The sequence below is a fragment of the Poecilia reticulata genome, chromosome 6 (assembly GCF_904066995.2).
Source record: "Poecilia reticulata chromosome 6, P_reticulata-male-v2, whole genome shotgun sequence".
Lineage (NCBI taxonomy): Eukaryota > Metazoa > Chordata > Actinopteri > Cyprinodontiformes > Poeciliidae > Poecilia > Poecilia reticulata.
The window spans coordinates 3584056-3598165 of record NC_088835.1 but is presented as its reverse complement, the minus strand read 5'-3'; the positions used below and the strand labels follow the sequence as shown (position 1 = coordinate 3598165).

Sequence of the window (14110 nt, the reverse complement as noted above, 5' to 3'; positions counted from 1 at the left end):
AAAATGGGAGGTGCACAGAAAACAAGAGTAGAGTTTCATGTACCTCAAATTCAGTTTCATCTGAACCTGGATCCAGAGCATTTTCTGACAAGGAGAACGGGTTATAAAATTAGAAACATCAAATAATTGAAAAAGAGAACAGGCTTTTAGAAAACTCATGAAATGCATGTGATGACTGATAACCAGCGTTAGTTTTTGATTTAACCATCTGAACCATTGTGAACATTAACACTGATATCCTTGGTCTAGACAAATAAGGCTGAAAAGAAGAAAATGAAATGATTTGGATTAAAAGATTGCAGGGGAAAGACTCAAAGGCATATTAAAAATAATAAGAATATGAAAATGAACTTTAGTTTTATTATTTAAATATTCACAATTAATAATAAAATATCATATTTAAGTAAGTTAAGGAGGCTCCTGCAAAACTGAAATCAAAATGAGACAAAAACAAACTGAGGAGAAACAAAGGATCAGCACCATCTTCAAGTCTGTATAAAAAGTAATATCATGCTTTCAGTCCAGAAGTTTTAATCTGTCAGGTCACTTCATCCTTGTATTTCTTCTGTTTATCTAGGATTTAGTCAGCAAATAGGCAGTAAGACTGGGGAGTTTATTTCTTTAAGTACAACTCATTTTAACAAATCTCAAAGAACTTGTATTTAATTTTCGCTATTACTGGTCGTTGTAGTTTTGGTACACACGCACCAAACACAAACACACACATGCAGGAAAACAGGCTTGTGCATGCATGGATTATCCAAAAGACACATCATCATTTAACATTTAACTACAAAAACCACTAAATAACCAAAATAAATGTAAAGTGAAGTAAGGTGGGGGTGGTTAGGGCAGATGGGCAGAAAGGGGTCTTGACGCCCTTACCTGTATAGGGCTAAGTTACACATCATGGAGACTAGTAGAGACTGGTCTGTGAAGCTTCAGGTGAAGGGTAGAAGGCTGTTAAACAGGGTTTTGGGGGAAGCTACCATGGGCTTCGACAAAAAGGCCACAAATAATGCTTTGGTAGACAATAGAGCTAAACTGCATCATCAGAAGTAGTCACCTTTCCAAATCATTGACTTGTCGTGTTCTATCACCAACCGCAGCTAATCAATCATGCAGACTGCTTCTACAATCATCTGGGAGAGAATGGGTCAATGTCAGGACACCAGTGAATTCCAGCACGGCACCATGATAGGAAGCAACTTGTACAATATGTCCAGAAATTTCCTCACTACTGAATATTCAACAGTCATCTGTTATTGGCAACATAAAGTAGAAGTGATTAGGAATGACTGCAACACAACTACAAAGTAGGAGGCCATGTAAAATAACTGAGTGCTGGACATCACAACCTGAGGCAAGCAGTGTGCTGGAGTCACCAACTCTGCAGAGTTAGTGACTTAACTAGTTTAGAAACAGTGGAATGGTTTTCTATGACTGAGCAGCGGCATCCAACTGCAACACAAAGCCTTGGATATACCAGATGTGCTCGCTAGAGTGACAAATCATGTCTCTGTCTCTGGCAATCTATTGGAAAAGTAGAGCTTGGCAGTTGTGGAGTACGGCAATGTTCTGACTGCACTGCATCAAGTGTAAAGTTTGGTGGAGAGAGGATTATGGTGTGGGGTTGTTTATCAGGAGTTGGGCTCAACCCCATAGTTTCAGTGTAAGAAACAGATAATGCTACACCATAAGAAGACATGTTGGACATTATGTTCTTGAAAAGTGGAAGCAGTTTAGGAAAGCTCCTCCCTGTTCCTACAGGACAGCCCACCAGTACACAAAGCAAGGTTCATAAAGAGATGGATGAATGAGTCTTGATCTTATGGAAGCCCGTTTCCGCCACTTTGTAAAAAAAAAAAAAGTCATTATAATGAGATAGCCTCTCAAAATAATGAGATAGTAACTGAGTGCTAATAATGAGATACTATCTCATTGTAATGACATAGTCTACATAGATAGTCTACATAGGCTCAGGACGATTGGAGACGTTTCGAATTAGTTCAGTCCACCCTCTCCTGGTTTGACTTTCCTGTTGGTCGCGCCTGCCGCCTGCAAGCACTGAACACTAGCTAAACATAGCTGTGTACAATGGTAAGAAATTAGGTTTTGTTAATCTAAGTTAAGTCTCTAATATAAGCTATCCATCCATCCATCCATCCATTTTCTTGCACCCTTGTCGCTTAGTGGGGTCGGGAGGGTTGCTGGTGCCCATCTCCAGCTAACGTTTCAGGCGAGAGGCGGGGTCACCCTGGACAGGTCGCCAGTCTGTCGCAGTAATATAGGCTAGTATAGTATAAAGTAATCAATTTGGCATACTGACGACGGTAGCTAATCTTGAAGATGGCTTAAGAAGATGCATTCATATCTTTGAAGCTAACGTTTCCTCTTTCTTCACTTCGTCAGTCCACAACTGATATCCTGGTAATTTTAGTTAATATCTGAGGATTACGTGGTACTTTTATTTGCTGTAATGACACATGTTCAGTTTACCAAAAAGTTGTGGTGTAATAACTGGTGAGTAGTTAGTAGATGCTGCCTCTTGCTCCCAAACCACTGTGACACCAAAACGATACCTCTAAGTCTATGTATTTTCATAAAAGTTAAACTAAAATATGTCGTGGCATTTTATGTCATGTACTCTCTCTCTCTTATTATTAAATTCTAAATAATTTAATTAATTGCACCCCAAGCAAAGAAATGTGTATGTGTGTGTGTGTGTGTGTGTGTGTGTGTGGGTGTGTGTTTAATTACTGAGATCAAATAGATCAGATAAATCAGATATCAGATAGATCAGATAGATAGAGCCCTAAACACCAGAGCAATAGAGGCTCAGATCTACCACACCAGACAAGACCCAAGGTGTAGGTTGTGCAAGGAGGCCCCTGAGACAGTCCAGCACATAACAGCAGGGTGCAAGATGCTGGCAGGGAAAGCGCACATGGAACGACATAACCAAGTGGTGGGCATAGTATACAGGAACATCTGTGCAGAATATGGACTGGAAGCCCCGAGATCAAAGTGGGAAACACCCCCAAAAGTGGTGGAGAATGACCGAGCTAAGATCCTGTGGGACTTCCAGATCCAGACAGACAAGATGGTAATGGAGAACCAACCGGACATTGTGGTGGTGGATAAAGAACAGAGCAAAGCCGTTGTGGTGGATGTAGCAATACCAAGTGACTACAACATCAGGAAAAAGGAGCATGAGAAACTGGAGAAATACCAGGGCCTCAGGGAGGAACTGGAAAAGACCTGGAAGGTGAAGACCACAGTGGTGCCTGTGGTCATCGGGGCCCTCGGGGCAGTCACCCCCCAAACTGGAGCAGTGGCTCAAACAGATCTCAGGAACAACATCAGACATCTCAGTCCAGAAATGTGCAGTTCTAGGCACAGCCAAGATACTGGAGGAACCCTCAAGCTCCCAGGCCTCTGGTAGAGGACCCGAGCTCAGAGGATGATTTTTTTATTATATATATATATATATATATATATATATATATATATATATATATATATATATATATATATATATATATATATATATGATCTCGGGGCTTCCAGTCCATATTCTGCACAGATGTTCCTGTACACTATGCCCACCACTTGGTTATGTCGTTCCATGTACGCTTTCCCTGCCAGCATCTTGCACCCTGCTATTATGTGCTGGACTGTCTCAGGGGCCTCCTTGCACAACCTACACCTTGTGTCTTGTCTGGTGTGGTAGATCTGAGCCTCTATTGCTCTGGTGTTTAGGGCCTGTTCCTGGGCGGCCAGGATGAGAGCCTCTGTGCTGTCCTTGAGTCCAGCTTTCTCCAGCCATTGGTAGGATTTCCTGACATCAGCCACTTCAGTTATTTGTCGGTGGTACATCCCATGTAGGGGCTTGTCCTCCCATGATGGTACTTCCAGCACCTTGTCTTCTGTTCCCCATTGCCTGAGACATTCGCTGAGCACATCGTCTGTTGAGGCTTTGTCCTTGATGATTTATGGATCTTGGATGTTTCATCCTGGACAGTGGCTCTCACACTCACTAGTCCTCTGCCTCCTTCCTTACGGCTCGTGTACAGTCTCAGGGTGCTGGATTTGGGGTGGAATCCTCCATGCATGGTTAGTAGCTTCCTAGTCTTAACATCCGTGGCCTTCATCTCTTCCATTGGCCATCTAATTATTCCTGCAGGGTATATGATTACTGGTAAGGCATAGCTGTTTATTGCACGGATCTTGTTCTTGCCATTGAGCTGGCTTCTCAGGACTTGCCTTATTCGTTGGAGGTATTTGGCTGTGGCTTCTTTCCTTGTGACCTCATCGAGGTTGCCATTTGCTTGTGGTATTCCCAGGTACTTGTAGCTGTGCTCTATGTCTGCTATTGTTCCTCCTGGGAGTGAGACCCCTTCTGTGTGGGCGACCTTATATATATATATATATATATATATATATATATATATATATATATATATATATATATATATATATATATATATATATATATATATATATATATATATATATATATTTATATATATAGTCTGTCTGCAAATCTATTATACTGATTTAACCAGTAAGTTCAACTACCAAAACAATATGTGCTTGCTTTTGTACAGTGCGGGTTGTTTCAGAAAGACAGAAGACTGGACAGTGTGGAGCAGCTGAATTGTCCCTAGCCTTTTCTGATCACACACTGATTAGAGGTACAAGTGACTTCTCTGCTATATCGTTTTTCTCCAGTTCTCCATTGAGAAACCTCTATGCTTCACAGATGGCTTAATTTTCATTGTGTTTCATTTTCTACTGCTAAAGACAGTGTCAATATGGAACGGTACAGTTTTTTGTTATTACCAATAAATATTTTCTTATCTTTTCCGTGAATTTAAAGAGGTTTCTCAAGATGTGCCCATTTTAAAAGTAAAACCACTGTATATGCATTTATTTGTGTAATTACACAAATAAAATAGCTGTGGTAACAGTTATTATAAAACAGAAGTTTAAAAAGATGCTAAATATTTTGTGAAAGAATTTATTTGTAACATTAAAATCGTTCAAGTTTAGCCTAGTAAAATCATTTGACAAAAAAAAAAAAAACATTGCTGCATGGCATTATGAATGTCCCGGCCCGGGTCTTTCTGCATGTTCTCCCTGTACATACGTCATTCTCTCTGTGTACTCCAGCTTTCTCCCACAGTCCAAAAACATGACGGTTAGGTTAATTGTTTTTTCTAAATTCTCCTTAGGTGTGAGTGTGTGTGTGCATGGTTGTTTGTCCTGTCTGTCTCTGTGTTGCCCTTCAACAGACCGGCGACCTGTCCAGGGTGACCCCGCCTTTTGTTTGCTGTAGATAGGCACCATCAAACCCCCCAACTCCTCTAGGGACAAGGGTGTTAGAAAATGGATGGATGGATGGATGGATGGATGGATGGATGGATGGATGGATGGATGGATGGATGGATGGATGGATGGATGGATGGATGGATGGATGGATGGATGGATGGATGGATGGATGGATGGATGGCATTATGAATGAATATCATGATTAGTTTTTTCAGGTAAAATTATAATTTGTAGTATGACTTGCTTTACATTTTTTTTATTGGAAATATATGATGACGGTCTTGTGTATTTTCCCTTCCAGTGTAAGATCACAGAATGAACGACCCAAGTGATTTCCTGAGACAAAGGAATATTCCTGAGGAAACTATCAAGACCATGCTGTGAGAGAAGGTACTAGCTGAAAAAAATCAGTATTTCAAAAACTACAGTTTTTGTTAAAGCACGTCTAGCAGTGTTATCCAATTTAATTCAAATAATTTGCATGCAATTCTAGTTCCATTTTTGTAGTTTTAAACAAGTGATTTTTTATTGTCCTTATTTAGATTGATACCAACGTCATCCAGGTCATAACAGATGAAGAGTTAAAGAATTATTTGCCATCATATGGAGACCGCATAGCCCTATTAGGATACTGTAAAAGAAAGGAAAATGGCCCCCCTAACAGTTGCAAATCAAAACTGTTTAGCGCCTGAAATCAAAGCTGGGTAGAAGAAGAACTGTTCATAGCTGCGGTACAGAAAAAGAATCAGATGGCTGTTGGCCTTTTCTTTCCAAATGGGAGAAATAGAGAAGGGTCCATAGCAGATTTTGAAATAGATCTTAAAGATTATCAGGAAGTGGCAATTGATGACAAAATCAATGTTGGACAAATGTTTCATGTAACAAAACTGACTATTCTCAGGTTTTACCTGACCACACGTAAAAAGAAGGCTAACCAGTCAGTCAGTCAGTCAGTCAGTCAGTCAGTCAGTCAGTCAGTCAGTCAGTCAGTCAGTCAGTCAGTCAGTCAGTCAGTCAGTCAGTCAGTCAGTCAGTCAGGATGAAGTTTTGTTATCACCATTTTTTCCAGGATCAAGACAGTTCTCTGAGTCAGCCTTCCTCTTCATCTGCTGTAAATATTGGAACGACCAGCCAATCTACAATATTCACAGAAGACTTCATATTTGTTGAAAACGTAACAAATCATGACAATATTAACTTTTCACTTTATCCTGCAGAACTCAGGGAGGAGGATTTGGATAGCAATAACAGTGTTTCTAGGACCATTTTCTTACAGTGAGCCACAGATTTTGGGTGACACTTTGCCACTATTCCCTCAATCCACATTATCTGCCAAGGCAGTGAAGATGATACTGGTAGTTCACAGAGGTCAGGTACTTCCTGACCTCATAGCACACTTCTGTGATGATGGACTTCTAGATAGAGACTTCAAAATTCAACTTGTCCTGCCAGATGGAACACCTGAGATGGGTTATGATGACGGAGGAGTCGTTAGAGACTGTCTTTCTGAATTCTGGAAAGAATTCTATGACTAGTGTACTACAGGAAACACTTACAAAGTGCTTTTTCTGAGACATGATTATGGACAGCAGCAGTGGGAGAGTGTAGGCCGAATAATTGTCTTTGAATGGACAAGAGAGAAATATCTTCCTATGAAGATTGCACCTGTCATACTAGAGCAAGCAGCTTTTGGACAGGTAAAAAGTGAGGTGGTGGAGAATTTCCTTAAGTGCATGCCTGAATCTGAGCGTTTTGTGTTTCAGTCATGGCAGTCAGATTTCAGCAGAGTTGACAAAGAGGAATTGATAGAGATTCTTGATAACTACAATTGCAGACGAATGCCCACTGCCAGCAATGTAAATGAAATCCTTCAGGAGCTTGCACACAAAACACTTGTCCAAGAGCCTGCTTACGTTATTGAACAGTGGGCCAAAACACTCAGTATCACCGGGAACAGCTTCCAGGACCTTTCTTCATTGTATGAAAACTTGCAACCAAATGCAAGAAAAGTTTTGAAGTCCATTGTCTTTCCTCAGGAAATGAATATCCTTCAGAAGGATATTCAAAAGTAGGTTAGCATCATCTGTTCTTGTTTCTAAGGTTCTGCACAGGCTCAGACCTGTTCCTGGATAAGAAAATTCTTATCCATTTCACAAAGATTCAAGGGTTTCTCAGAAGACCTGTGGCTCACACATGTAGCTGTGTCCTTGAGCTGTCAGTCTATTATGACAGCTATCCAGATTTCAGTGCTGAAATGAACAAGGTTTTGGAGTCTAATGTATGGATCATGGAGATTATTTAAAGTTTTGAAAGTGGTGGAGGTAGAGGGTGGAGTTACATAGATGTGGAACTCCGAAAAGAAATAAGAGATTAAGGTGGCTATTTAAAGTAACAAGTTGCCTATCAAGATCTAAGTAGATGTTTTAATGATTTTCCCCCAAATTTCCTAGAGTTTAAGGTTTTAGAGATAATATTTTACTTGGGTGACATTATCCTTCCCAAACTTTCTCCAGATGTAATAAAAAGGATCAATTGTTTGTGATAGGTAAATGCTGGTTTGTGCAGCACAGCTGTTGGTTTGTTTAAGGGTAGGTTGTCAAAACTCAACAAGGCTTCTTAGCACTACTCTTCTAAAATGTCAATGATTTGGAATCTGCAGTGATTTTTGCTGCAAAAACTGCATTGTTAATACAAACTGTTAGCTTTAAGTACAAAATGTTTGTACTTAATACAAACATTTTGTACTTAATACAAACATTTTGTATTAAGTGTTGTCTTAGGGGGCTGCACAGTGGCGCAGTTGGTAGAGCAGTTGCCTTGCAGCACGAAGGTTCTGGGTTCGATTCCCGGCCCCGGTCCTTCTGCATGGAGTCTCCATGTTCTCCCTGTGCATGGTGGGTTTTCTCCGGGTACTCCGGTTTCCTCCCACAGTCCAAAAACATGACTGTCAGGTTAATTGGCCTTTACAAATTGCCCCTAGGTGTGAGTGTGTGTGTGCATGGTTGTGTGTCCTGTGTGTCTCTGTGTTGCCCTGCGACAGACTGGCAACCTGTCCAGGGTGTCCCCACCTCTCGCCCGGAACGTCAGCTGGAGATGGGCACCAGCAACCCTCCCGACCCCACAGAGGGACAAGGGTGAAAGAAAATGGATGGATGGAAGTTGTCTTAGGTATTTGTAAGCCATAAAGTATTGTTACTAATAAATGACATTTGGACTTTTACATATTCAAAGTTGAAGTTGGATAAACCACAGAGCACAAACTGTTCAAAACTATTTTATGTGAATTGCTAAGGGGTCCTTTCAATACCTACCTATAATCTTTAATCTTTTACTAACTTTCAGTTGATAGAACACATTTACATACATTTTAGTTATACATGAAGCATCTTTTTTAAGTTATCACTTGTAATGTAATCAGTACAGAATTGACATTGTCCACATTATCTCAAACATAAAACATTTTTTTGCTCTTTCCCTGGTCATTTTTTAAATTAAAAATATGCAGCATTTAATGTCAATTACTTAATTATTAATTATTGTTGCCAAAGAAATGTCTTATTGTAAGGAGTAGAGTTATTCTACCACACATGCAGAAGCATTTTCAGATCTGTTAACTTTCAGGGGAGCAATCAAAAATTCTATCTCTGGAAAGTCATGATGCCAGACAACAAAATGTAGCTGACTTTTGTTATGCCATAATTAACATGTTAATTGTTAGCTGACATAATAAATCATAAGAGGTAAAGTGAAAATGACTGTAGGAAATGTTTAGAAGTTCATATCCAGAAAAAACAAAAAAAGGAACTGTTTATTGTTACATCTTTTTATGAGACACAACTGTGTTGACAGTTGTACTTGTTACATTGCATCCATATTTATAATAAAATCATTTTCTGAATTTTTTTTATAATGAGATAGTATCTCATAATAAGTTACTATCTCATTTTGAGATACTATATAATTATTTTGAGTTACTATCATTATTTTGAGACATTATCTCATTATTATGAGATACTAATGAGATAGTATCTAATAATAATGAATAGTATCTCATTAATTTGAGATACTTTCTCATTATTTTGAGATGCTCACTCACTATGATGAGATACTTTATTGTTTTTTAACAGAGTGGTGGAAACGGGCTTCCATATGATCTCAAGCTGAAAAGGACACTTTGATTAATGTGAGAACTGTGAACAACATCAGTGTCTCACTTCACAAATGTACTTTTTGAAGAATGGTCAAAATGTCTGCTAAACCCACTCCCAGCCCTGAGACACCTTTTCAATAAGAGCGTATGTTGTGATAGGAAAAGGTGAACCTACAGATCAGGAATGAGATGCATTTAAACATCACGCATATGAAGAAGCAAGTGACCCAATACTTTTGTCAATATAGTGTACATACAAGCAAAAAAAATAATTTGGTGCATAAACTCAGAGGCAGGGGCGCCGCCAGGAATCTTGGGCCCCCTGACAAAAAATTTGTTTGGCCCCTCATGCAGCTGCTGTTACAATTTTTTGAGTCTATTTGACCCATAAAAAGCGTCACAATTTTAAAGGCTGCTTCTGCCTTGCTTTCTTTGGTTCAATACTGATAATTAGCACAATATTTACTGCTCATGAATTTAACATCCAACAGTCCACATCCAGTATGCAAGTAGGTTGCTTACATTTTTTCTATTAGTTTTAGATACTGAAATGTCTCCCCTAATGAGCAACATTCAAAAGCAACCTGCAAAATTATGGAGGACCAAAACTGACATAGTAATAAATAAAAGAATAAATATATATCCAACATATATATTTAAAAGAATAAATATTTCAACAAAATATTAAATATATATCCAACATAATAATAAATGAAAGAATCAATGTAAAAATAAAAGTAGAAATATATAAATAAAAGAATAAATATAAAAATAAATGTAGAAATATATAAATAAAATAAATATATATACTACATAATAATAAATAAAACAATAAATATATAAATAAAAGCATAAATATATACTTTGTTTTGATTTTTTTGCTTCTCCCTTTTCCATTTTCTGTATTTCCATTTGCTGTATTTATTTCTGTGTTGTTTTCTCGCTGCATCGTTATTTTAATGAGTTGGGTTGCCTTCTATGTCCAGCTCTCTATTGGTCAATAAATAGGAAAGAGAACGATCCGTCTGCAGATCGATTGTGAATGCCTTCCTACTTGGCGCTTTCGGCCTCAGTTCAACAGTCCTCAGGAAACCTGACTGAAAAATTCACGAATACTCGTTATCTTAAAGATACAATAAAAGGTAAGGTTAATAACAGCATTTAAGTGTTAGATAGCTGTTATTACTCATTGTCAATTCACCATTCTCTCATTGTATAAAATAAACAGACTCCGATCGGAGAGTAAACCAGGTAGCAGCAGCTTTAGCCACAGTTAAGAAAAATATACACCGCTGTCAGTGCTGTAATGTTTAGAGATTCACTTTATTTATCAACTTTAATAATACAGCATTTAAGTGTTAGATAACTGTTATTACTCATTGTCAATCCACCATTCTCTGACTGTGTAATAAACAGCCATCGATCGGAGTAAACCAGCTATCAGCAGCTTTAGCCACAGTTAGGAAACATACACGTACACCGCTGCCTTTCAGTGGTGTGTTAAAAGTTTCACTAAAATCACTTACATATTCCAACACTGTTGTTTAGAAAAGCATTTTAAATAATGATTTAAGCGCTATCTGCCAAATAATTTACATATGATGATGTGATTCATAAATTCTCCATTTGTTTTGTGTTGTCCATCTTTCTCAACAGTAGCCGACCTAACAACCTACCATATCTGAGATGGTCGTGTTCCTCTGTCTATGGCAGGTTCAGTCAATCAGCTGTGGGACATCTGCTGCCTAGTCAAAGTATCATGGACCTCTTGATTTGAAAGGAGAAACCAGTGCAGAGCCTTCCTGCTCCTGCAAGTCACACTTCTTGGATGAACACTCATTACTGCAAGCAGCTGTTAGAAATGAAATCTTTGTGCATCTATTCAGTAATTAATATCTATATGTATCTATTAATAAATGAATTGATGTTGTGTAGAGTTCTGTAAACACTATTGTAAATAGCTTCTCTTGAGTAATCTACATATGTGCAACTTTTACATTTAAATTGCTTCTTTTTGTAAATTTTACACATCTGGCAACAAAGTATGTGGAGGAGAGGAAATGCTAAAATTAAAGCTGCCATTGTGGAACAAAGACATAAAGTTTGTGGCTGTTTCTTTAAAACATCTATTTAATTATTATATTAAACACTTTACATGGATACTACATTACACAAAAATAATTACTACAGTTAATTTAAGTCATTGATAGAGAAAATGTATTTACAAAAGACATATCAATTTTATTTCAACATTATGTACTCAGGGTTAACAACTTAAGAAGACGTCCATGTTGGGTCCTTGGCGGGGGCCAGTCTGCAGTGAACTGGTGCCAGTCTGCAGTGAACTGGTGCCAGTCTGCAGTGAACTGGTGCCAGTCTGCAGTGAACTGGTGCCAGTCTGCAGTGAACTGGTGCCAGTCTGCGGTGAACTGGTGCCAGTCTGCGGTGAACTGGTGCCAGTCTGCAGTGAACTGGTGCCAGTCTGCAGTGAACTGGTGCCAGTCTGCAGTGAACTGGTGCCAGTCTGCAGTGAACTGGTGCCAGTCTGCAGTGAACTGGTGCCAGTCTGCAGTGAACTGGTGCCAGTCTGCAGTGAACTGGTGGATGACAGAGACGATGCTATACTGTAGTGAGCAGTTTGAAGCAGAAGTTCCACCATGTGATCCACTGGGTTTTCCCACCTGAGCACAAACTTCATGCACTTTGTTTCCACAGGCACCACAGCAGAATCAAGTGTAACCTGTTAAAAGGGATATAAAGTTATTATTCCTATGTTATCAATTTTCTACTGCCAAGTCTACAGCCACAGGAAAACAAAGTATAAGAAACTTAACCTTCTAATCATAACCTTCAATAAATATTCATTGGAGAAATGTGAAGTTAATGATTATATATATATATATATATATATATATATATATATATATATATATATATATATATAATCATTAACTTCAAAACTTCAAAAAAATAAAGGGAACACTTAAACAACACAATATAACTCCAAGTAAATCAAACTTTTGTGAAATCAAACTGTCCACTTAGGAAGCAACACTGATTGACAACGGGGACCCTCGTCGGGTCAATCAGTGTTGCTTCCTAAGTGGTGGAGTAGCGGGTGTTTGGCATAACTGTCAAGTCTTGGACTTGTGGCTACAGGTAATGTCGCTACTGAGCGGGTGGTGAAACTAGCGTTAGTGAGGAGGGTTTAATACGATCATGCATTTTCCATGACGGGTGGCAACCCCAGTCTATACTATAAAAATGTGATTAAGATTAGAGCCTAAATACGTTATATTTCCAAAACAGAAAGGCTACGTAATGTTAGCCAGCTAACAAATTACTATTGCTAGCCTAGCATATCAACTGACAGCTAGAAAAAAACCAAAACACGTACCTTCGTAATCAAACTGGTGTCAGTCAGCGAGGAATTTGTCTAGTTTTAGATTATGTATAGATAGTGGATGTTAGGATGTTAAACAGATGTTGTTTGATGTCTTGTGAAAAGGGTCTATAAGGTTCTCGCCGAAGAGGACCACAGCGCAGGCATTCACAATCGATCTGCACACGGATCGTTCTCTTCCTGTTTATTGACCAATAGAGAGCTGGACATAGAAGGCAGCCCACCTCATTAACATAACGATGCAGCGAGCAAATAATGGATCTTACCACAGGGCCCGCCTTTCATTGGCTAATGCCCATTTTACGTCACAGCGCAGCTATCACGTGGGTTACCGGCTCACAAACTCACAAAGGTACATTGTGGACTACCAGACCGACAGAAAGTTTTTGCGTCAGGACTCGAAAAAGATTGGTTCTCCACAGTCAGTGGGGTATCTGTACAGGCGATGTCAGGTATCCTGATTGTGTTTGTGGAACTAAAATTCACAGATTTCCAAAATCTGAAATGGAATGCCTTGCTTGGATCAAAGCTTGTGCACGACCACATTTGCAGCTCAACCGTCATACGATCAATAAGAACAAAATGTCTGCTGGCGTAAGTATTATTGCTTTGCTTTGCTTTTTTTGTGTTTAGTGAATGAAAAAAAAAAAGTCAATAATAAACACATCCATTATGAAAACCTTTTAGCCAAGTACAGCATAATGGCAGTACCGATACAACTTCTACATCCTGAAGCCTGTCTGTTACAGCCTTACGTTAGCTGAACAGATCAATATGCAATGTGTACCGTATCTGACATACATTAAAGATTTTATTTCACCTGAAAAGGCTTTTTTCTAAACTGTAATCGTGTTAGCCACACTAACTTTTACTAAACTGTAGTCGTGTTAGCCACGCTAGCACCGAGTACCGTGTATAAGTCCTAGGCACATTCGAACCATCAAAACCATGAATGCCCGACTTACCCAGCCTTGCAAGAACGACAGGCGTCAGTGATCTTGTCCACAGCTATATTTATGCTGAGGATCTGCTGTTTTCCTCATCGACTGGTAGCATTTAGCTGCAACCCGCACAATGTTAGAGGCATCACGTGGCTAAAACATCTTGATGTCTTCCAAAAAAGATGACATGAACTTGTTGGTTCCCTTGTCTATTGTCGTGGCTGATATTTTGTGAAAATCCGGCAGAAATGCTAAACTAATCGACTCAGAAATACTCTGCAG

At 39.0% G+C, this 14110-nt stretch overlaps 1 protein-coding gene across 10 annotated transcripts in view; it reads right to left on the bottom strand.

Moving 5' to 3' along the window:
* The window catches only part of ptprz1a (protein tyrosine phosphatase receptor type Z1a), a 170023-nt gene that overhangs the window by 42494 nt on the left and 113419 nt on the right, over nt 1–14110 (bottom strand). For 9 of the 10 annotated variants that reach the window (XR_014087762.1, XM_081607661.1, XM_081607655.1 and 6 more), the window contains exon 11: nt 44–84. The exons of the other annotated variant lie outside the window; for it this stretch is intronic. Coding sequence is in view for 8 of the 9 variants with exons in the window: in XM_081607661.1 (XP_081463787.1) it covers nt 44–84 (41 nt within the window). In the remaining variant the exon portion in view is untranslated. The remainder of the gene's footprint in view (nt 1–43; nt 85–14110) is intronic. 10 annotated transcript variants of the gene reach the window in all.